We start from the raw sequence: 20,792 nt of genomic DNA on the forward strand, positions 1-20,792 counted from the left end.
TGTAAAGATGCTACCTTGACGTTATCTTCAAAGTAGGCATCAGTGTGCATACATTAATACGTTAACATACCGGTAGATAACTCACTATTAGTATCAATATAATACACTTAATGATATCTGTACTGATTAATATTGGTGCTACTTATCGATCTGTTCTGTTCTAATTATCAATCTGTACAAATTAGGACACAAACTCAAATTTACTGAGATGAAAATACTGTTCATCTTTAATGTTGTGACATTAAGGAGAAGGCACAAACATTAAAAACATTGTTAATAACTGTAATTGTTAATAGAAAATGGCTATTATATTGATAAAATCTGATTTTCTTTTTACATAATATGAATAAAATCCAAATCTATGACAGACATATATATATATTATATAAGGCAATGCATAATGATGAATGCAAACAAGCTAACATGCACATACTTAACATACACCTATTCAACATAATGTTTTTTTTTTCTAACACAAATTCAACTTTTTTTGTTGTTGTTAATTTAACAAAATTAAACTCTCAACAGGTGTCATGAATCATTCCTAGGGATTCTCGTAGTTTAACATCCATATGAAAGCACCAACTAATACATGAAATCAATTATGGAAGTGAATTTATAAAAAAAAAAAAAAAAGAAGGAAAAAAAAAAGACAGAAGTACAAAACAGCAGCAAAGACACACTGCAGTCACTTTGTAGTGCAAAATCTACAAAAAGGCATGATTTGAAACAAACCTGTTGGTCTGTTATATTGTCATCTGTAAACATCATTGAGGTCAACCTGATTTGGGTTTGTTTGGTTGTTTGGTTGTCATCCCTTTGACCAAGATCCATGATTTCAGGGGAAACTGATGCTACAATTCCCACTGACACAAGAAAGTGTTAATGTAACGGAGATAGTAAGAAATACCAGCCCTTTAATCTACAGATTTTAACATGTGACTGTTAATAACTGCCTCAGTTTTTCTCCAGGAACCAAAGACCTTGACTCAACTCATACTTGTTACATGAGATACTTTGCACCAAGTAATAAAATAAAACACAATAAACTCTAAAAAGTTGTGGCACTTGTGTTGCATAATAAAGCTATTTGAGTTACATAGAAAAAGCTACATGTTACATGCAAGTTAACATCTACGTATGTACCATGGCGTCCTAATATGGATTTATACAATTGGTTCATAAGTTTCACCTAACCACTACATCACTACTTGGCTTGATGTTGCATGCTTGTTGTTGTACGACCATGGAAGAGTTTGTGTTATGAGTGATACACTTGAAAGACAGAGACCTATAAATACACAGTTTGTTGTAGTTGTAGCTGAAGTGAAGTGGACTCGCCTCCAGGTGACGTGGATGATGTCATATATGACAGGAAATTTGAAGGCGCTTTATTGAGGCGAGAAGCTGATCCTTATTAAGACACATCACTGCGGCGGCGGCGGTGCTGATGCTGAGGCGTCAGAGAGAGGAGGTGCGTCGCCCTGTGGGGGCTTCAGATTCATGCTATTGAAGAAGCCCACCACCTGACCTGGGATCTCTGCCAAGACACTCTGAGCAAGCATTTCCTGAGGAGCCTAAAGAGACGGGGCAGAGACGGGAGGGGAAAGACAAGGTTAACAACATGATGAATTGTGTGTATATAAGTAGATTTAGACAGAAGCAGAAGGGGTTGAAATGGAGGCACCAAACATGAAGCAGCCACAGCTGTCTAGGACTATTGCATGTACGATGTATCATACCACTACAAAATACTAATGCTAAACTGCACTACCCAGTCAAAAGTTTGGATACACCTTCTCATTCAATGGTTTTCCTTTATTTTTTATTACTTAGTAGTTAAACAAAGCAGAAAAAAATGTATATATTAGATTTTTCAAAGTAGCCGCCTTTTGCTTTGATGACAGCTTTTTGCACACTTTTGATTCTGTCATCAGCGGTGTTGCCAAGTCCGTTTATTATAAGCGACTTTGGGCTTCTTTTTCTGTGAAGTCGCTTCTAAATATTGGTAGTCGCGGGTTGCGTTTTTTTGGGGCTTGTTAAAGTGTAGTTGCTTATTTAGGCTTGTTTCCAGCTCCATGAGTTGTCCAGCAGATATTTTCGATATGTTATTTAAACGCAGGATAGTTTGTCCTCTTGCTGGATTTGTCACCCCCGTTCCCTCCGCCCCTCCCTTTCCCCCGTACACACACGTTGCGACGGTGACAGCAGAGTTTTTTTTCCCCCACCTGCACCACAGTCTCCTCCATTGATCAAGAGAATAGTAGTTAGTTGGCAACTCACTCCGACTGACCAAAGCTGGGTCAGTTCGGCAGTTGAAGCAAAGACGGTTGGAGAGTATCTTTGGTTTAAGTAAATAAAAGCCCGGGGGAGAATTTACTCTACATTTCCATTTTCCATAAGGTTGTGGATTCAGGGTGATATGTATGTGTGCAAAGGTTTTTTTTTTTTGGTTTTTTTTGCAAGATCTGGCAACGGTTTTCCAGAGGTGTTGAGCACTTATTGGCTGTTTTGCCTTCACTCTGTGATCCAACTCATCTCAAACCATCTCAGTTGGACCTCTCTCTCTGTCTCTGCAATAACCTCCCCTTGCTTTACTGCTTGTCTATGAAACATTGTGCAATAACCTCACTTTTTAAGTTGTATTTTATCCCTTATTGTACATAAACATATATATTTATATATAGAGTTATGTTTATATATTTATTGAGCCTGTCTATTTATTGAAGCACTCTTTATTTTAGTATTTATCTGTGTTTTTATAGAGCCATGCTTGCAATTTCGTTCTGCTCTGCATCTTTGATGGTTTTGTACAATGACAATAAAGTGAAACACATAACTCCATATGTGTTCCTTCACAGTTTTGATGTCTTAAGTCTAAATCTACAATGTAGAAAGTAATAAAAACAAAGAAAGACCACTAAAGGAGAAGGTGTGGCCTAACGTTTGACTGGTATGGTAATATAAGCAATAAAGACAGGGAAAAAAATCCCACATGCACTTCATTGGGGTTGTTGTTGTTGCTTCTCTTTAAGTTCATGCAGCTGTGGCTCATATGATAAGCAGCAGGGGGAGATGGGGGGGTTGGGGTGTAGATTGGGTTAACTCCTACATTTCTAGGAAGGACTGGGCTCGTTGGGGGGCTTCAGTTCAAATAAACTGAAGAAGGAGGCCACTTGGTCAGGCAACTCTGCCAATACGCTCTGGGCAAGGGCTGCAGTGCCTGCCTGAAATTAAGATATGGGGACACCGTTTAAGAGTTTGCAGAAGCTCATGGTGCATGCCGACAGAACGTTTTCTTCAGATTTTCAGTCTTACATTTTGGAACTGCCTGAACGGTACAAACTGCACGATGTCCCTCATGGCGGCCTCGCCCGTGGCAGAGCGCAAGTTGCCGTCGTCTCCATCCAGGACGTCCATGGCGTCGAAGTTCGCTCCCCCGACCCCGACGATGATGATCGACATGGGCAGGCGGGAGGCGTTGACGATGGCCTGACGGGTCTCATCCATGTCTGTGATGACGCCGTCAGTGATGATGAGCAGAACAAAGTATTGCTGGGAAACGACAGAGAGTGTTACCGTTACTGGGTGGAAAAGAAGAACTCGTTGTTGTTGAGATTGTGTTCAGTTACAGATGTAGAATAAAAGACATTTGCACACAATAGGTGTTTACATTACTGCAAATTTAAACTTCCAGAAACTCACAGAGGCAGTTTGTTGCTGCATGGCCTGTCTGCCAAAGTGAGCCACGTGGTTGATGATTGGAGAAAAATTTGTGGGCCCATAAAGCTTCACCTGGGGCAGACACTGCTGGTAGGCGGTCACCACACCCTCTATACCTAAAACACACAAAAACACACACACATTTTATAGTATATCCATGCTGATCTAGCACAGAAATTCAAAATGGCAGTGAGATGCTGAAGGAAATCCAGTTTACTCTTGGTAAATTACTGAATTACATTCATTGATCATCAAAATTGTTGACACCTCTTCTGCGATGACAGAGTAATCAGATTATCTGGTGCATCATTTATCCTCTTGTTGTTTCAGAAATTAATGGTAATTGACAAATGTATTGGAAAATAACAAATAAATAGCATCAAGTACATGCTCTCATCTGTTCCACAGAAGCTTCGGCCTATTATTACCTGCACAAAATGGATCTGATGGGTTGAAGTTGATGGGAAACTCGTGGCTGACCTGCGAACACACCACAATTATTAGTATGGATCACACAGCAGCTAATCTGTGATCATTCACAAAAACTATACATACTATATCAAAATATGTTTGAACTGAAATAAAACCATCACCTGCCAGTTCGGAGGAATCTGGGCTCCGAAACCAAAAGCAGGGAACATCTTGTCACTGCACAGAGGAAGTGGAGCAGAGTAGATGTTACAGTCCAAATGCAGGTAACACTTTATAATAAGTACACACTATTAAGCATTAGTTAAGCATTAAATACTGAATTCATCATTTATAACACTACTACCACTATTATAAAGTGTTACCCAAGTGCATTTTCACATGTGTCAGTCATGCAAAACATGTCTTTTTATATTACGTTCCTCACAGATGTATTTGGACTTGACAGGACATTTACTAAATGTTGGCTAACTTTAATTTATTTATAGTTGATTTTTGATGGATCATGATGATGTGATAGGATATAATATATAAATGGTATTTACCTGTCGTAGTCCTGGATGACATTACCCACTGCCCAGATAGCAGCCAGGTATTCATTATAGCCCTGAGGGTTGATGTAGTGGAGGGACACAGGGTACCTGGGATCCCCGTTAGAGCCTGTGAAATCAATTGCGATCTGACCCAAAGAGGAGGAATAAATACAGAGATTATCAAATAAAACTCTGACAACATCATAACAGATGTAATTTAACATTTTTAATCTGTATGAAAGAATGACAACTTCTTAGTATGAGGTAATCATGATGACAAAGAATGTGTCGAGCAGCACTCACGGTGAAGTTAATCTGGCAGCCACCCATTATGTAATCCAGGAACGAGTACTCCTTCACTATCTGCAACGAATATTGATGACATTCCTCAATTATTCAAAAATACATAAAAAAACACAATAATATATCCATTATAAAACCTAAATGAAACAACACATAGTAAAATGCTGTGCAGCTTTGTTAGATATACAGGTAGTTTTAAAAGAGAATATATAAACGTAAAAGAGTAAAAAAAAAGAGTAGAAAGTCACAGTACCCTGCACTTTTTAATGACGATAACACCAGAGTTTTTGTATCCTTTCTTCTTCTGTTTCTTCTTATTGTTGATGCACTGAAACTCAGCCTGAAAGAGGATGACAAACACACCACCTCAGCATCAGGAATAAATGTCCATCATTGTATTTCATCATGTTCAGATTTGACGGAGCTCACCTCATACGTCTGTGTTGCCTGCTGAATCTGGGCGAGCGTGGTCTGAAAGGACCCGATGATGTTGTGCGAGCCGCTGTTGTTGTAGTCGTAGCAATCTACCTGAGAATCACAGAACAGTTTGGTGACAAAGTGAGTCCATTCGCTTTTGTCCTTTGTTATATATTCAACTGATAAAGTCCTATCACAGCGCATGTATGGGTACCAAAGAGGATGAGACAAAAAGCATGCTGATGGGGGAGTGAAGCTTCAACGAGTGAGGCAACACCCTGCTACTGAAACATCTAACAGAAACACACACACAGGCTTTATATTTATAAGTGACAAAGAGAGTGAGCACAGCCCTGAACTCGCTTCTCTGTCAGAGTCGTGGGTCACAACCTGCACACTGCAGCTTCAGTGTTGAGAGAACAGGAGGAATAAGGCAAACAGGTCTAGGCACAGCAAAGGAGCAACCAGGGCAGATGAGACAAACTGTGGTGCTACAGTCAGTCTACAAGGTGAACGGAGAGGGAAGCTAATGGATTGGATAACTGAGAATAATCCATCTTAATGGAAAATAAAATCTCTACCTCGGGGAAAATGGCCCATTCGTCAACTCACCCATTGGAAAGTCAACAAATTAATTTCCTTAAGCACTGCACTTCTCTCTGAACACTTGGCATTTAATGCTGCGTCAAACTTCTGCATTACAGCTGTTGAGCCTTTTACTTCACTACATTTATAACTGATATACTGATATTTTTTTAAATTAAAACATGGTTTCCTTTTACAGAAATGATCTCAGTGTCAGATATTCATCCAAAGAGAAATCTCTTCTTCAAACTCTACACATGTTCATGGTCCAAAGACGAACAATTACCAGATATTTAGTCATTAAAAAGTAGAAAAAACATTGTAACAACTCCTCAGATCTATCCTGTGACCTTAAAAACTAGTGTTACTGATGGAATAATGCATTAACATAAACAATATAATAAAGTTGTGTATTATGTTATATATCGGTCATAGCAGAATTTCTTCTTCAGAAACAGTATTTTCAGTTTTTTGATAATACTTATGTACTTTTGATGAACTACGTATTTGAATGCAGGGTTTTATCAGTACTTTTAAGTGAAGATTTAAAGTGCTGGCTGTTGATAAATAATATATTCTATAGATACTAGAGTCATCAATAAATCCCTGGTAGTTTGTTGGCTCTGGTGCTCCACCAATACATTTCTGTTGTATTGTATTGTGCCAACATTAAGTCCATTGAGAATTGTTTTTATTTTAGTTTGACACATTCTTTCGTTTCTTTATCCAGTGTCCCAGCGTTTTATTAAATTGTGAACATGAAGCACTGGAGTCAATGATCAACCAGAGACTCATGATGACTTCAAACAGGTAGGTTCACCAATGGGCCAAACTCCATATAACTTTGCTTATTCCTTTAAGATAGATAGAGATGCATTTAGGACTTCTGTCCTGTGTCGTCACTGCATCCTTCACGGAGAACACTCACAGTGGTGACAGAAAAACTCACTTGCACTGATGACTGGAAAACATCTCTTCCAGATAAGTGTGCTTTATCGGGGGTTAGGGGACGGAAACAAAAAAAACAACATACATAAACTAATATACACATTTCCTTATTTGCACTAAAATGATCGGACCCTTGGTTGTGCACAAGAGGAAATTAATTTACACAACAGCTTGGTTGAACATAGGACATATCATAATTAACGTATAAAACAAGCTGTAAAATACATCGGATTAATAATGAATGAGAGATTGACACACAGATGGAGTTGTGATGATCAGTCATTTGATTAAATCTGTGTTTGTGTGTGTGTTTGTGTGTGTATACCTTTATAGATTTCTCCACATCACCTCCACAGAGCGCCTGTAACCGGACACGGAACCGTTTCCATGTTGGGTTTAGGTTGTATTTCACCACCTGTACAATGCCACAGAACAAAGAAGGAACACTTTAGACAGCCTGATATCCTGCCACGATATCCATAGCAAGAGCCTCTAATTATATCCTAGACTCCATAGTACATTACTCTGAGGTTTTCACTATGTATTATTCACAAGTTCTTGTCCTAACAGGAAAAATCCTTAATCCTTACAGTAATTAGTAAAACAAATTCACACTGGCAAGTTTGTCTTTATGACATACTAACAACTGAAACAACTGAAACTAATTACTCTAATAATAATGCACATTCACCACGCTATGAGATAAAAACGTTAAATGGCTGTTTTGGAGGTAAATGCAAAGACTGCTTGCCGAAAAACTGCCTCCGGCGGGAACGCACATCTGCGGTTTTGCATGAATTTACCTCTAAAACAACTCTGTCTTGTAACGTTACATTATTATCTCATAGCGTGGTGAATGTGCAGATCACAACTTGTCCACTAGAGCGTTTTGGAGTTGTTGGATTGTGCATTTGATGAGTTTGATGAAGGAAACCAAGAAATCCCATTAGCCTCCGTAGCGTAGCTCTGAGCAGCTCACGGCTCTGCTCCGCCGTTCTAAAAATAGCTTGCACCGACAATTAAAGGCAACGGACCTACTGCTATGACTATAGGGATTGTGGCAATGGGCTGATTTGCCAAAATATTGAACTATCCCTTTAATGGATTTTTCACAGCAGATAGCTACTAAAACAGCAGCAGCAGCGGGCCGTATGTCGTCCATGTTTGTTTTACACTTTGTGGAATGTGTTGACATTGACACGGTTGCCTGGCAACAGCGTTCACGGGTGGAATCACTTCTACTCACAGGAAGTTAGCAGGTGGTTCGCCGCTGTATGTTGTTGGCAGGAGGCTGATAAAACAAGTCGAAAGTTACCTCGACTGACCGCATCTGTCTAAATCAGTCACTACTCATCTACACTCCCACTAGGGTAGTGGGGAGGCCTACTGCTGCGGATCCACTACCCTAGCCCCCTCCCACCCCACAATCTGACCTCGGTCGGGTGAAGGGGATGGTTCCTGGCTTTACCATTCTGGTAACCCTTCCCCTATGTGGGCAGGGGGGAGGCCATGGCTGTGGATCTCATCAACCCATCAATCAGTCAATCATATCAATTACATCCGGTTTGCCTGTCCACCTGCTGGCTTATACCAACATCCCTTGCTCTTTCTTTTAGTTTTTAGTATGTTTTTATTTGAACTTGAATTATAAGTATTTTATTCTATTTATTGCACCCTGCACTTTCTTTCTTTCTCTTCTCTTGGATATGTTTGCCTTTGTTACTGTTTTATTGTATATTATGTACTGTGTATGGATGTTTTACATGTACATGGCAGCTGTTACAACTCCCTTGCCCAAGACAAATTATCCCTGTTGGGACAAATAAAGTTTATTTGATTTGATTGATTTTGATCATGCGAGAGTTTTCGCAAGAGTTTGGTGCGTTCAGTTGGTTTTACAAATCGTGTAGTCTGTGATCCCTCATCTGGCGCAGTCGTTAATGTGTGATCCCTATTCGTCATTAAAATCTGCTGAGGCCAGTCGGTTAGTGTGTACTCCAAGTCTTTTCTAAATTGGCAACGACTGTGAAAATCGTGTAGTGTGCCCCCAGCTTAATCAGAAAGAAGCTGGTATGTTAATGATCTGGACTGCACTCAATACCCCAGGGTGCTCTGCCTAGAAGTTGTGCCTGAAATGTTTCCCAGTCTGAAAATAAACTTGGTTTCATAGAAATGCTTTAATCAAAAAGTAACTTCCCACACACAAGCTCATTATTAATGGTGCAACAATGCTATTATTCTGGTTTCTACTTGAAATTGTGATCTTAAACTTTTAGGGGTTACAGCGATTTCTTTGAAATTATTGCTTCCTTTTTATTATATCCAGAAAAGCAGTACCTCTGTCCTGTGAGCCAGCTGCCATCCCGTTTCTGTCTGCTTGTGGAATTCCAGGAAAGGGTCAGACTTCCCGAAGAAATCCTAGAAAAAAAAACATCAAAGTAATATCCAGCTGAACCATGTAATTGTAATAATGAGGTGTCAGGACGTCCGTTCATTGTGACAGTGAGCAGGTGAATGATTGTTCTAGGTAGGTGTAGCAAGCACTTTCGTTTTGTGTTGCTTTGTATAAAACACAAGAAAGTCAAACTGACGTGTTGTTGAACCTGGATTTCCAAATTATTGATGCTTGTAAAATAATCTCTATTAATATTTCTGAATCCCATAATCGATACCTTTTTATCCAGTTTTCTAGCTGCAACTTCTATTTCCACTGCTCGGTTGTCTGTCATTTCTTCAGCATTTACCTACGAAAACAAGAGACAGTTTCAGGTTAGAAATATCAAATAAGTTCAAACACATCAACACTTGAATGAAAGCAACTTACGGTAATGGTTCCTTTTCCAGCGGGCCTCTTGTCCTTCATGACAAGCGGTCTTGTTATTTTGCGCGAGGACACAATCTGAACAGAAAAACAACGATCACCAAGAATGCCACAGAACGAACATCACTTCAAATTGCAGAAATACAGAAAGAAATGTGTTACCTGTCCCAAGGTGCATTCAAGTTCACCCAGGAAGTCGGCATCCTGCAGATTGCAATTGTCGCTGTCGATGTCATACAATTCAAACCTCAGCTTCTGCACCATTTCAAAGTAGTAGTCGATGGTAAAAGTCTTGGAGAAACTGGGATTAAGGCAGTTCTGGATTTTCTCTGTCCGGCCAATCTGATAGAGACATAAAGTATGTTATTCATTTTACTTTTTTTCAAGTCACTTAATCAGTACATGCACATGGGTGTGAGTAATACATGTTCTTGAACCTTTGTGCAGGTACAAAGTTTCACTGGAGAGCTGTATAGGTGTGGAAATGAAACCTTTTTTACCACTTACCTCACACCAGTGTGGCCCAGAGCTGTTCATGAAGAGCACACACAGCGGGTCCGACTTCGAGAACACGTCCATGTCGAGCAGATTTTGACAAGAGACGCTGAGTGACACCTTGGACATACAGTCGGGCGCCCTCGGACCTGGACTTCCACCTGCTGCTGCCATCTCGGCCCTGGTGGGGGGGGACACACTCACATACAAGAACTGACAAACAGAAACACAGATAAGAAACAGCCTTTTAGTGACTAGAGGGCACATTTAATCCACCATGGTGTTGGAGAATTACATGTTACAGGGGTTAGGTAATTAAATAACAACACAGGTCACACAGGTGTTGGGAGTGAGATCTAATACTCACTAACTTCATTCAAGCATTGTGTTTCATTATTGTTAACTTTGAGATGGCGATTAGGTTGTGACATCTCAGCAACAGACTAAATCAATGGTATTGAGATCAAATCAAAAAGTAATCAGATGCAATAGTCATTATTAGACCAGTTGAAAAAATATCCAAGGCACTCTCTGTCAACAGTTAAAAGCCTTTATTGCTATGGCTTGGTCTTGTTAACCTTTGAAAAAAAAAGAAGCTCCAACACGTTTCAGCTACACGCCTTCGTCAGGGAGTCAAACTATTAGACTACTTTGATCAAACAGTCAAACCTGTTACATAACTAAACAAACACATGTTAACAAAGACATCCATAAACTGTTACAAGGCTTCCTGTGTATCATCACATTGGTATGTTTCCGGTACTTTCTCTTCTGTGCACAGTGGAAGATTATTCCTAAAGGTTGGGGGGGATCATTGAAAGAAATAAAACTCACAAAATACAGTTCCTTAATTATTGTGAAACAGTTACTCCACCCCATTTTCCACCCTAGGCAGACATTAGTATAACTGCCCAGTGCCCACACTGAAGTTTACAGGGGAAATTTCAAGAAATACTTCATCATCCAGGCTGATACGTGTAGCCTTAGGGGGAAAAACCCTGTCTGCTCCAAACTACATGCAAAAAAAACTGCTCAGAAATTTGTCATTTATCATGTGGCTTAGCCTAGGGTTAGATAGATATAAACCGTACCTAATGATGGCCTATGATGTGTTATTATTCTGGCATGATGGTGTGCTAATAATATCTAATTCCCACTTTTGTTGGATGAGGGCATGATGAGGGGTGCATGGGAATGTTTATTAATTCGTTTTCTCTTATACTGTCACTTATTTATGTTTAGGACAGATTTGCTGGCCTCTATTTAGTATAAACACTACGTGAATCCACTTTGTTTAGATAAAATAAGTGTTTTTTTCCGGGGTTTAGAGGGGGGTTCAGGTTCATTGATGCTGTTGCTATCTAACGGCAAGTAGCCTACAGTATACCGAGACAGAAGTAAAGGGAAAGCCCGGACTGGAAGCCAGCTGTTACAGTCCGTATGGGGCTGGTATTAGCCGACTGAAGCCTGTATTACACACTTGCCAAATGAAAGTATAATGACAAATGAAACATGCAACGCCTGATGATTTTCTCTGTTTATCGTAAAAACAAACTGTTAGCAACGAAAGCTACGCTGACGTCACGTCAACGGAAATCGAACTGAACGCTGCTGCGGCTGAAGAAACGTTACGTTGCGTGACAGAGAGAGAGGCCGTGTCCCGCAGCAACAGCAGCAGAGAGACACGTTTAGACCATAGTATATAAAAGATTTAGGTTTCGACAACTTAATTTAACATAATAAGAATTACCACCCACTGATTCAAACGTTCACTTTTACGAGTTGAGGCTTGATTTCGTGTCGGCAGCAGCAGCAAACGGTCACATGATACGAAGGAAAAGTTTGAGCACAGACTGTGCTACAGTCACGAAAGTTAGCCCTTTTTTAATAAAAAAACAAACACTGCATAATGTAAGCTATATGATTAAGAGGAGACATACTCCTTCTTTATCTTACCTTGTTATCCAGTTAGTTCTCCGCTGTGTTTATGGTTGGCAGGCAGTAGCAGCAGCCCTATCGTGCGTAGTGGGCGGTGCCCGGTTCGCCCTGGGAATGTCTGTGGGCGGCGGCAGCACACGGTAAACCACTCCCTGTGACAGAGGTCTTTGGAAAATAGTAGAGCTGTAATAATAATCACATTGCTCGTATGTACAACACATAAGTGTAAATTTCAACATCACGCAAGAGGAAGTGATGTATGATGTTGTAAATGTCAGCAGTCAGTGGCACGACGGCTGTGATTCGGTCGAAGTCAGCGGAGTAGTACAGAAGACGAGCCAAACTGTCAGTGCTCATTCACTCCCTCTTGTGTAATTTTACTAATATACAGTTCCACAAGCGCCCTATTAATTAACAGTAGGCTAATAATCGACAACACATTCTGATTTTTGTTTTTATTTCATCACGTAGCCTTTTTTTTGGCAATATCAACCATAGACAATAGACACCAACACCATGTAGTCCTCCGCCAATTGATTTATTGACACTGTTGCTAAGCGACAAAAGTCAATTTTACTGAACTGTGTATTCTGTCTACCCCCTCTCTTCATCTCGTCATCCTCTTCTAACAACCAAACATTGTTCAATTGATAGTTATTTCGGGATAATGTGGTTGTTTTGTTCCCAAAATGGACCGAATTCCCTCTTTTCTGCAGTACAGTGGAAGAATCTGCCCAATAAATCTGGAACTGTTGCTCAGTTTCAGTGGCTGTTCAGTGTGATGTCTTCAAACCTTCATGCAAGGCCACTTCAAACTCCATTAATACCTTCACAGGGGATGACATCTCCTCATGCTGTCTTCTTCTATCCAGTAACTCACCGGACCAGCATTCAAATAAACAGGATTTCATAAGTTACTGAGCAGAAAATATACCTCAATAACTTATTTTTTTGTGATATAATACCCATCTTGTGCTGCAAAGTCACAGAGTCACAAGAGAAGATACCAACCGTTAGGCGATGGAGTGACAAAGTTGTTTGATAAATATGCAGACATAAAAATCATGCACAGAACAAACATGTTTCATTTTTAGATAAATCAACTTGGCTTTATAAACCTTTTTTTTTTGTTGGCTTTCTTTTAAACTTGGGTTGACTCATTTGAAACCTTGCTTTACATTCTGATTTATTGATCTCCCATTAAATTAAACCTTATTATTGGTGTGTTGTGGATGAACAAGTTCATTGTGTTTGTTGTTTTGCTTTTGGCGATAACATGATCCTGCCAATGTGACAACTCGATAGCCCCAGTATCTTCTTACTTGTAAACACTGCTTTAACAGGACTGATGCAAGAGAAATACAAAATATTTTTTGTCTGCTTACAGTAGTACATGTAGTCTTTCAAATTCAGTCTCTGTGTTGCTGATATCCACAATATCAAGATGAAGATTATTCATTAGCAAATTAAACTTTGCTTTCAGGCATAGGAGCAGCTGGGACTTGGGCCAACAATGTCTGGAAGGGGAACAGTGTCACTTCAGTTTGATGGTTGTGCTGCTGCTGACACACACATTCCTTGCCAAGGCTATGCACCACACAATGTATGAGCAGCACTATGCTTTCTCATACAATTCGGGATGCAAAACTTGTCTCTAAGGAAAATGGGGTGGAGTATTGAAGGATTGTGAGAGAGAAAGAGAACAATGAATAGAGTACTGAGAAAAAACTCAAACGACATGTACAAGAAATAATGACATTTAATGAACAAAGCCATGACAACTGACACATTTTTAGCGCACAAGAGTTCAATGTGATTGCATTTTTTATGATTGCTTGGTAACACTATGAGGCATTTTTTATTCTTTTATAAACTTAGAATCAAAAATGTAACAGTCACAGATTTGGGGTTAATTATGACATCTTTATATCATTATTTTTCTCACCCCCACCCATCTGCACAGACAGTAAATTACACTTTTTTTAGTACTGAATTAAAACAAAAGAAGGATGCAGGGGATGAAGGCAAGAGGTCAACAGGAGGTGTTTGGGTTTATCATCCCACCTCTCTAGAGAGGCTCAGACTCATTGAATGTGTACGGGGGTTTCAGCTTATAAGAATTGAAGAAGGAGGCAACTTGATCAGGCAGCTCTGCCAAGACGCTCTGGGCGAGGGCCACGCTGCTTCCCTGCAACGACAGTCAAACACAACCATACAGTACAACAGCTCCAGATGGATGATGGCAGTAAAAATACACAACATTCAGGGATTGAGAGGATCTAGAAGCACAAGTACTGCATGGAAATAAAGAAGAAACTGCACATTATTTCGATGTTGTAAATATAATTTTCCATTATCAGAAGAATTGATTGCTAATTTTAACTGATAATCATCTATGGAGACTTCAGTGGTAAGTTTACGCTTTGTGTGGTTCGGTCACATGTTTTCTCATTATTTCCAACATGAGACTTGAAATTAACAATTTGTAAAAGAGAGTGGTAGTATGTGAAATTTATTATTTTACATGTGTGTTGCATTTACAAATTGAGTGCAGTAAAGGTACAGGCTGACGTTTACCTTGAAGTCTCTGAAGGGCACAAACTGGACGATGTCCCTGGCGGCGACGTCGCCCGAGGGCGCACGCAGCAATTTGTCGTCACTGTCGAGGAACTCCATGGCGTCGAAGTCCGCCATGCCCACGCCCACTATGATGATGGACATGGGCAGACGAGAGGCCTCGACGATCGCGGAGCAGGTCTGGTCCATGTCTGTGATGACTCCGTCTGTGATGATGAGCAGCACGTAGTAGTGCTGCAGATGGAGACAGAGAAAAGAGATGATAAAGAATCATCTTATTATGAGTAAATATTCAAACTTTAAAGGTATATTGTGTACAAATTACTGCCATCTAGCGTTGCGGTTGTATATCTCAAGCAACTCAATCGTATTTTTCGTGCTGCATTCACGTGAAATTGGGCAGACGGCAGACGGACGACAGCCGCTGCACGTAACGGAATAAACAAGCCTCTATGTAAACAAGTGGTCCGTCAGCACGAGGCAAAACAATACACGTGGCAATATGTTGTCATGGCGATGTTACCGGCTTTCTCTCAGACTTCTGTGACTAAATGACATCTGGTTTGTTACCGACGGCCATCTGCCCGACTGCAGGTGAATGCAGCATCAGTGTAACGCTCCATTCCTCCTCACTGCGTTACCGCGGTGACTTTTCACAGACGCCACCTCGACCTGAGCCGACAGCTCCGGTGCACTGCAAAAACTCAAAATCTTTCCAAGAATATTTGTCTCATTTCTTGTCAAAATATCTAATTTCTAGCCAAAACTAATCTCTTTCCACTTAAAATAAGACTCATCACCTAAAAATGAACTTGTTTTTAGATAATTTTCACTTGTTTCAAACAAATTAAAATAAGTAGAAAAATCTGCCAGTGAACGCAACTTTTTTGTACTTGTAATAAGAAAGAAAAACTTGCTCCACTATCAGATTTTTCTACTTATTTCAAGTGAAAATATGCTTGAAAGAAGTAAAAAGTGTCAAAAACAAGCTACTTTTTATGTGATGAGTCTTATTTTAGGTGTAATGAGATTTATTTTGACTAGAAATGACACTATAAGACAAATATCCTTGGTAAGATTTTGAGTTTTTGCAGTGTGTCTCCGGTGAGTTTCCGTGGTTTCCTACCGTCATGCTGCCACTGAACGTAAAAACATGGCGACACCACATGGCAGCAGCACCGAGCTTACCCGCTCCATGTAGATATGAATGATATGAACGGCTCATTCAGAGCTGAAAGGAACACTTCAGTTTGTTGATGGGGGGGATTACTGATTAATGAAAAACAGACTTTTGAACGAAATAATCGATTTTCGTGAGTAGATAACAGGATAAGTTACACAATGTCCCTTTAAACATGCAGCAAAACAAGACTCAAGGTCAAATCCAGATGTTTTAGCTCTGCAGCTTCTTACTGAGGCCTTCTGCTGGTGGAGAGCCTGTCTGGCGAAGCAGGCGACGTGGTTGATGATCGGAGAGAAGTTGGTGGGACCCCAGAACCTCAGCTGGGGTAGACACTGCTGGTAGGCCTGCTCCACACCTTCTATGCCTGCAACACACATGCACACACACACACACACACACACACACACAGAAGGCAAAATGCAGCTTTACTGTGCAGCTTCTTGAGAAAAAAAAACAAAAAAAAGACAACTCAAACCCACCTGCACAGAAAGGATTTGATGGATTGAAGTTGATGGGAAACTCGTGGGAAACCTGTAAGCACGATTCACATAGAAGCTTATATTATCATCACCATACCATACAGTACATCAGAATATCAGATAATGTAAAACCTCACAATTAAATCAAATGTTACATTAAAAAATCAGACCTGTGAGAGCTTAGTTTGCTTTTTTCTGTATTAATAATCTCAAATCATTAATATCTGATGTCAGACCTGCCAGCTTGGAGGGATCTTGGCTCCAAAACCGAAGACAGGAAACATCTTGGTGCTATAAAAAAAAGAAAGAAAAGAAAACAGTTAGTTACACCATAAACTCACCAGTCACTAGATTAACTATGCTTTGATACTAAATCCTTTTAGTAAAGTTTGACCATTGAAAGAAAATGTCTCTTAACTGTCTTGATACAAGGACGGTGAAGTCAACAATGAGTAAAATAATAATTCAGAAACATAAAATATATAGCAAATGCAGTATGTCTCTATAGAAAGATGATCATCTGGCTGCACCTGTCATAGTCCTGAATGACTTGACCCACAGACATGATGGCCTGCAGGTACTCGTTGTAGCCTTCAGCCCTGATGTAGTGGAGCGACTGGGGAGAGGTCGGGTCCCCGTTGGAGCCTGTGAAGTCGATGGCGATCTGGACCAGAACCAGCAGAGTTTAATATGTTGATTTAAAAGTGTTGAAAAGTGTAATCATAACACATTGTGTGTGAGTGACGTTTTCAGACTCACGGTGAAGTTGAGCTGACACCCCCCCATGATATAATCCAGGAAGCTGAAATCCTTCACCACCTGAGGGAGGAAACATCAAATCTTTTCAATTTTCTTCCTGAACTATTTTGGCTCACTGCAATGTTTCAATTTACATGATTCATATGTCAAAATTATCAACTTTTCTGTGACATTTCTTCTTGTATTTTTTTTACTCAACTAAATAAAATAAAATAAAATAAAATACTACTACAACTAAAACTATTCATACTTTCTTCATATCAATTTTTGTCCCATAAAACAATGTGGTGGAGGAAATTTCCAGAGTTTATAAAGGCAGCGGTTACATATGAAGAGTCATTTAAGGTTGTCTGTAACATAGAACATAGATGTTGTAAAAATGCAACTAACAGACAGAAAGTTTCAGAAAAGTTTGTTAAATTCACAAACAACAAATAACTCATTACATGGCAGCGCTTGACGCAGAGGACCCCAGAGTTTTTGTAGTTCTTTTTCCTCATCTTTTTGGGATTAAGGCATTCAAATTCAGCCTGCAAGAGAGAACAGACTCATATTTATAAGTTTAGCAATTTTAACAGATAAGAGTTGGAATCAAATACACACACACACACACAAATAAAAAGACTCACCGGGCAAATGTGTGTTCCCTGTTGCATCTCTGCTAGAGTCGTTCTAAAGCTCCCAATAAGGCCATGGGAGCCATTGTAACGATGGTCGTAACAGTCGACCTGAGGATAAACGGAAAGATCTCCAGTGACAGGAGACACTGTCGTTCTACATATATCACAAAATTAATTTCAAACTGAAGACAGTATTTATAAGAAAATAACAATTAATGTTAGTTTATGTTAATCTATGTTAATGTTGAGTTTCTCTGTTAATGATAATAATATATGTATCTATATATGATATAAACATTAATTGAAACATACAAGATTCACTATTTATTGTCGGCAGGGAGACTTGTCTCTGCAACAAAACCTACAGTAGATCACACAGGTCGCATCTCACATGCAAAAGATATACAGTAACATTTCAATATCAATTTTAGATGCAGTAACAAACTGAGTAAAAAAAAAAGACAAAAAAAAGAAAACTGCACACCTTCATATGATGACGTCATTATCACGCATGCACACACACATCGCTTATCCAGCCAGGTGAGAAGCACAAGTCTTCTGTTTTAAGTCAGGGAGCATTTTTAAATGGAAAGAAAAAATGCAAAATGATTTATTAGTAGGTTAGAGCAGTCAAGAATCAATAAAGCCAATTAAAGCTGATAAAAAATAATAACAATTACAAAGAAATGTACTGTTTTAAACCACTTAAAACATTTTACAAGGGGGGGATTAAATAAAAACAGATTAGGCTGCACATTACAGGGCAAAAAGACCCCAAATACATTTACCTTTATTGGCTTCTCCACATCTCCTCCACAGAGAGCTCGCAATGAGATGCGGAAGGGCCTCCATGTTGGGTTAAGGTTGTTGTATATAACCTACAGTACGTAGTCAGGGAGCAGTAAACCATAAGTCTATAATAATGATAATAACGTTTCAGTGGAAACAAATGAATGAGTTGTTGATACAGTAAATGTCTGTACCTCTGTCCTGTGCGCCAGCTGCCATCCTGTTTCTGTTAGCTTGAAGAACTCCAGGAACGGGTCGGACCACCACAAGTACTGAACAAACACATTTGATTAATAAGTCATATGACTGTGAAGTGTATACAAAGGCTGTGCAAATATTTAAGAAACCACAATATCAGATTTAGATGATCTTCACTACCTTTTTGTCCAGCTTCCGCCCTGACACCTCCAACTCTGCCACTCTGGTGTCTGTTATTTCCTCTGCACAAATCTATTAAGATAAAAAAATATATATATATAAAGCTCTTTAAGTTTTAGTCTTGTGACAGAAAAATGACTTAATATGGGGATGTTTTTCCATCCAGTGTGTCTACGTCAACAAAGATAGTCTCCTCAGTCACAGCTGGAGATCCAGCTTATCACTTCTACACATCTTTGAGAAAGGAGAGGAGAGCGCACTCACTGTGATGGTCCCTCGGCCTGCAGGCCTCTGGTTCTTCAGCAGCAGAGATCGAGTTATCTGCCTGCTGGAAACAATCTGAGCACAACACATCATCAGCGGTGTCAGGGAATGAAGAAGTGATTGAGGAGCAACCAAATGTTATTAGAAAACGATGTGAAACTCACCTGCCCCAATGTTAATTCAATCTCCCCCAGAAAATCATCATCACTCAGGTCATAGGTGTTATTGTCAATATCATACACGCAAAACTTCAGCCTCTGCACCATCTCGAAATAGTAGTCGAGGACGAACTTCTTCGCAAACTTTGGATTGAGGCAGTTGAGGATCATCTCAGTGCGTCCAAACTGAATCACACAAGAAATTCATCTAGTGTCAGATAAATGTATCAGATGACACCAAACGTATCAGCGCAAAACTGTGTGCCATGATGACTTGATACACACCTCATACCAGTGGGAGCCTGAGGGGTTGATGTACAAGGCACACAGGGGATCAGACTTGGAGAAGACGTCCATGTCCAGGAGGTTCTCACAGGAGATGGTGAGCTCCACCTTAGTGGCCATGTGGGTGGCTGCTCCAAGTGGAGCTGTAGGTGGAGCTGAGGGCCCACCTGAAGCCATGGCAGCTTGTTGCACTAAGATGATCACACACAGATGTCACATGATGAACATTATCAGGGGTCCACAGTCCAACCACAGATAGAATACACTGCTTATTATAAAATATAATCAAATAATTAAATAAAGACATGTTGGACTATTTTACAAACAAGGCAGCTTTATAAGGTCGGAGCGTGCATTTCTATGGGCTGTAAAGTACAATTGACACCTATATAAATGGCACTATGATGACAATAATAGAGTTGAACACCCGGACTATGGCCTACGTCGCACTTGTCATTTCTCAGGCATGCGGTAGTTTGGTGGGTGTGGCCCCTCGTCCACCAAACTATCACAAACAGTCAGAAAAGTCTCTTCACAAACTTGTTATCGCTTAATATTTACGGACGCAGACTTTACGTACCTACCTGCTCGACCGCCTCCTGTCGTTTACGGGAAAACTATATCTGACAAGAACAGCTGGGGGAACCTGGGTGGAGCTGCGCCGCTCGGCGGACCGCCTACGACCGCCTGCTCCTCCTCCTCCCTCTGGGCGCTGCTGCAGTCGCTCAGCGGCCGCTTGTTGTGCTCTGCCCCAGGAGGTTTCTGGTAATAAAACGTTTACAGCGCCTGTTCACGTGAGCCCGCTGCGACAGTGAAGTGTCACAACCTTTTTTTTTTTTTTTTTTTTTACTACACTTCCTTTTTTTTTATCCCCAGGGCTGGAACTCTCACGAGAGTTGGCCGTTTGCCGTCTGATCGGCTGTATTTAAATGGAACACAGAACGCCGGGGAGCGTTCAAGGATGGAACGTTCCATAGAACGTTGATGAAGAATGTTTTCCCGCGTAGCCCCGCCCCCGTTCGAACAGTGAGCGAAGCACGCGACCAACTGAAGCTCGCTCCCGAGAGGCTTCACAACAAATGAACAAATTCAAGTTGTGCTTAATAAT

The 20,792-nt window shown here is 40.2% G+C and overlaps 2 protein-coding genes across 4 annotated transcripts; both read right to left on the minus strand.

Moving 5' to 3' along the window:
* Positions 1-199: 199 nt before the first annotated feature.
* LOC311003968 (copine-3-like) lies at positions 200-12,315 on the minus strand. 2 transcript variants are annotated; one of them, XM_083995891.1, is made up of 17 exons: positions 12,211-12,315; positions 10,267-10,467; positions 9,922-10,101; positions 9,763-9,837; positions 9,611-9,682; positions 9,276-9,356; positions 7,264-7,353; positions 5,418-5,516; positions 5,242-5,328; positions 4,989-5,048; positions 4,698-4,831; positions 4,317-4,371; positions 4,152-4,203; positions 3,706-3,839; positions 3,319-3,555; positions 3,113-3,227; positions 1,400-1,577 (listed from the first exon to the last, which is right to left on the minus strand). In XM_083995891.1, exons 2-16 carry the CDS (start codon positions 10,426-10,428, stop codon positions 3,117-3,119), a joined length of 1,629 nt encoding a protein of 542 aa, XP_083852017.1. In that variant the 5' UTR covers positions 10,429-10,467; positions 12,211-12,315; the 3' UTR covers positions 1,400-1,577; positions 3,113-3,116. The 2 variants fall into 2 exon arrangements, with proteins under 2 accessions (XP_083852016.1, XP_083852017.1); XM_083995890.1 differs by lacking the exon at positions 3,113-3,227 and having other exon boundaries at positions 200-1,577.
* Positions 12,316-13,933: 1,618 nt separating this feature from the next.
* Positions 13,934-20,373, minus strand: LOC311003969 (copine-3-like). 2 transcript variants are annotated; one of them, XM_083995893.1, is made up of 16 exons: positions 20,269-20,373; positions 19,685-19,875; positions 19,406-19,585; positions 19,242-19,316; positions 18,978-19,049; positions 18,794-18,871; positions 18,599-18,688; positions 17,820-17,918; positions 17,637-17,720; positions 17,191-17,250; positions 16,962-17,095; positions 16,668-16,722; positions 16,432-16,483; positions 16,183-16,316; positions 14,770-15,003; positions 13,934-14,380 (listed from the first exon to the last, which is right to left on the minus strand). In XM_083995893.1, the coding sequence occupies exons 2-16, from the start codon at positions 19,859-19,861 to the stop codon at positions 14,261-14,263; spliced, it is 1,644 nt and encodes a 547-aa protein (XP_083852019.1). In that variant the 5' UTR covers positions 19,862-19,875; positions 20,269-20,373; the 3' UTR covers positions 13,934-14,260. The 2 variants fall into 2 exon arrangements, with proteins under 2 accessions (XP_083852019.1, XP_083852018.1); XM_083995892.1 differs by having other exon boundaries at positions 20,265-20,338.
* Positions 20,374-20,792: the final 419 nt, after the last annotated feature.

This window comes from Trachurus trachurus, assembly GCF_905171665.1.
Source record: "Trachurus trachurus genome assembly, chromosome: 20".
NCBI lineage: Eukaryota > Metazoa > Chordata > Actinopteri > Carangiformes > Carangidae > Trachurus > Trachurus trachurus.

What these genes read in the sequence shown, in the direction of transcription:
- LOC311003968 (XM_083995890.1), bottom strand. Translation starts at nt 10,428, where the DNA reads ATGGCAGCAGCAGGTGGAAGTCCAGGTCCGAGGGCGCCCGACTGTATG. An exon ending in TTGAATGCACCTTGGGACAG is followed by an intron (nt 9,838 to 9,921) that starts GTAACACATTTC and finishes TTTTCTGTTCAG; the next exon opens with ATTGTGTCCTCGCGCAAAAT. An exon ending in TCGTCATTAAAAAGTGCAGG is followed by an intron (nt 5,049 to 5,241) that starts GTACTGTGACTT and finishes TATTCGTTGCAG; the next exon opens with ATAGTGAAGGAGTACTCGTT.
- LOC311003969 (XM_083995893.1), bottom strand. Translation starts at nt 19,861, where the DNA reads ATGGCTTCAGGTGGGCCCTCAGCTCCACCTACAGCTCCACTTGGAGCA. An exon ending in AGCTGGCGCACAGGACAGAG is followed by an intron (nt 18,689 to 18,793) that starts GTACAGACATTT and finishes TACGTACTGTAG; the next exon opens with GTTATATACAACAACCTTAA. An exon ending in AGGGAACACACATTTGCCCG is followed by an intron (nt 17,721 to 17,819) that starts GTGAGTCTTTTT and finishes TCTCTCTTGCAG; the next exon opens with GCTGAATTTGAATGCCTTAA.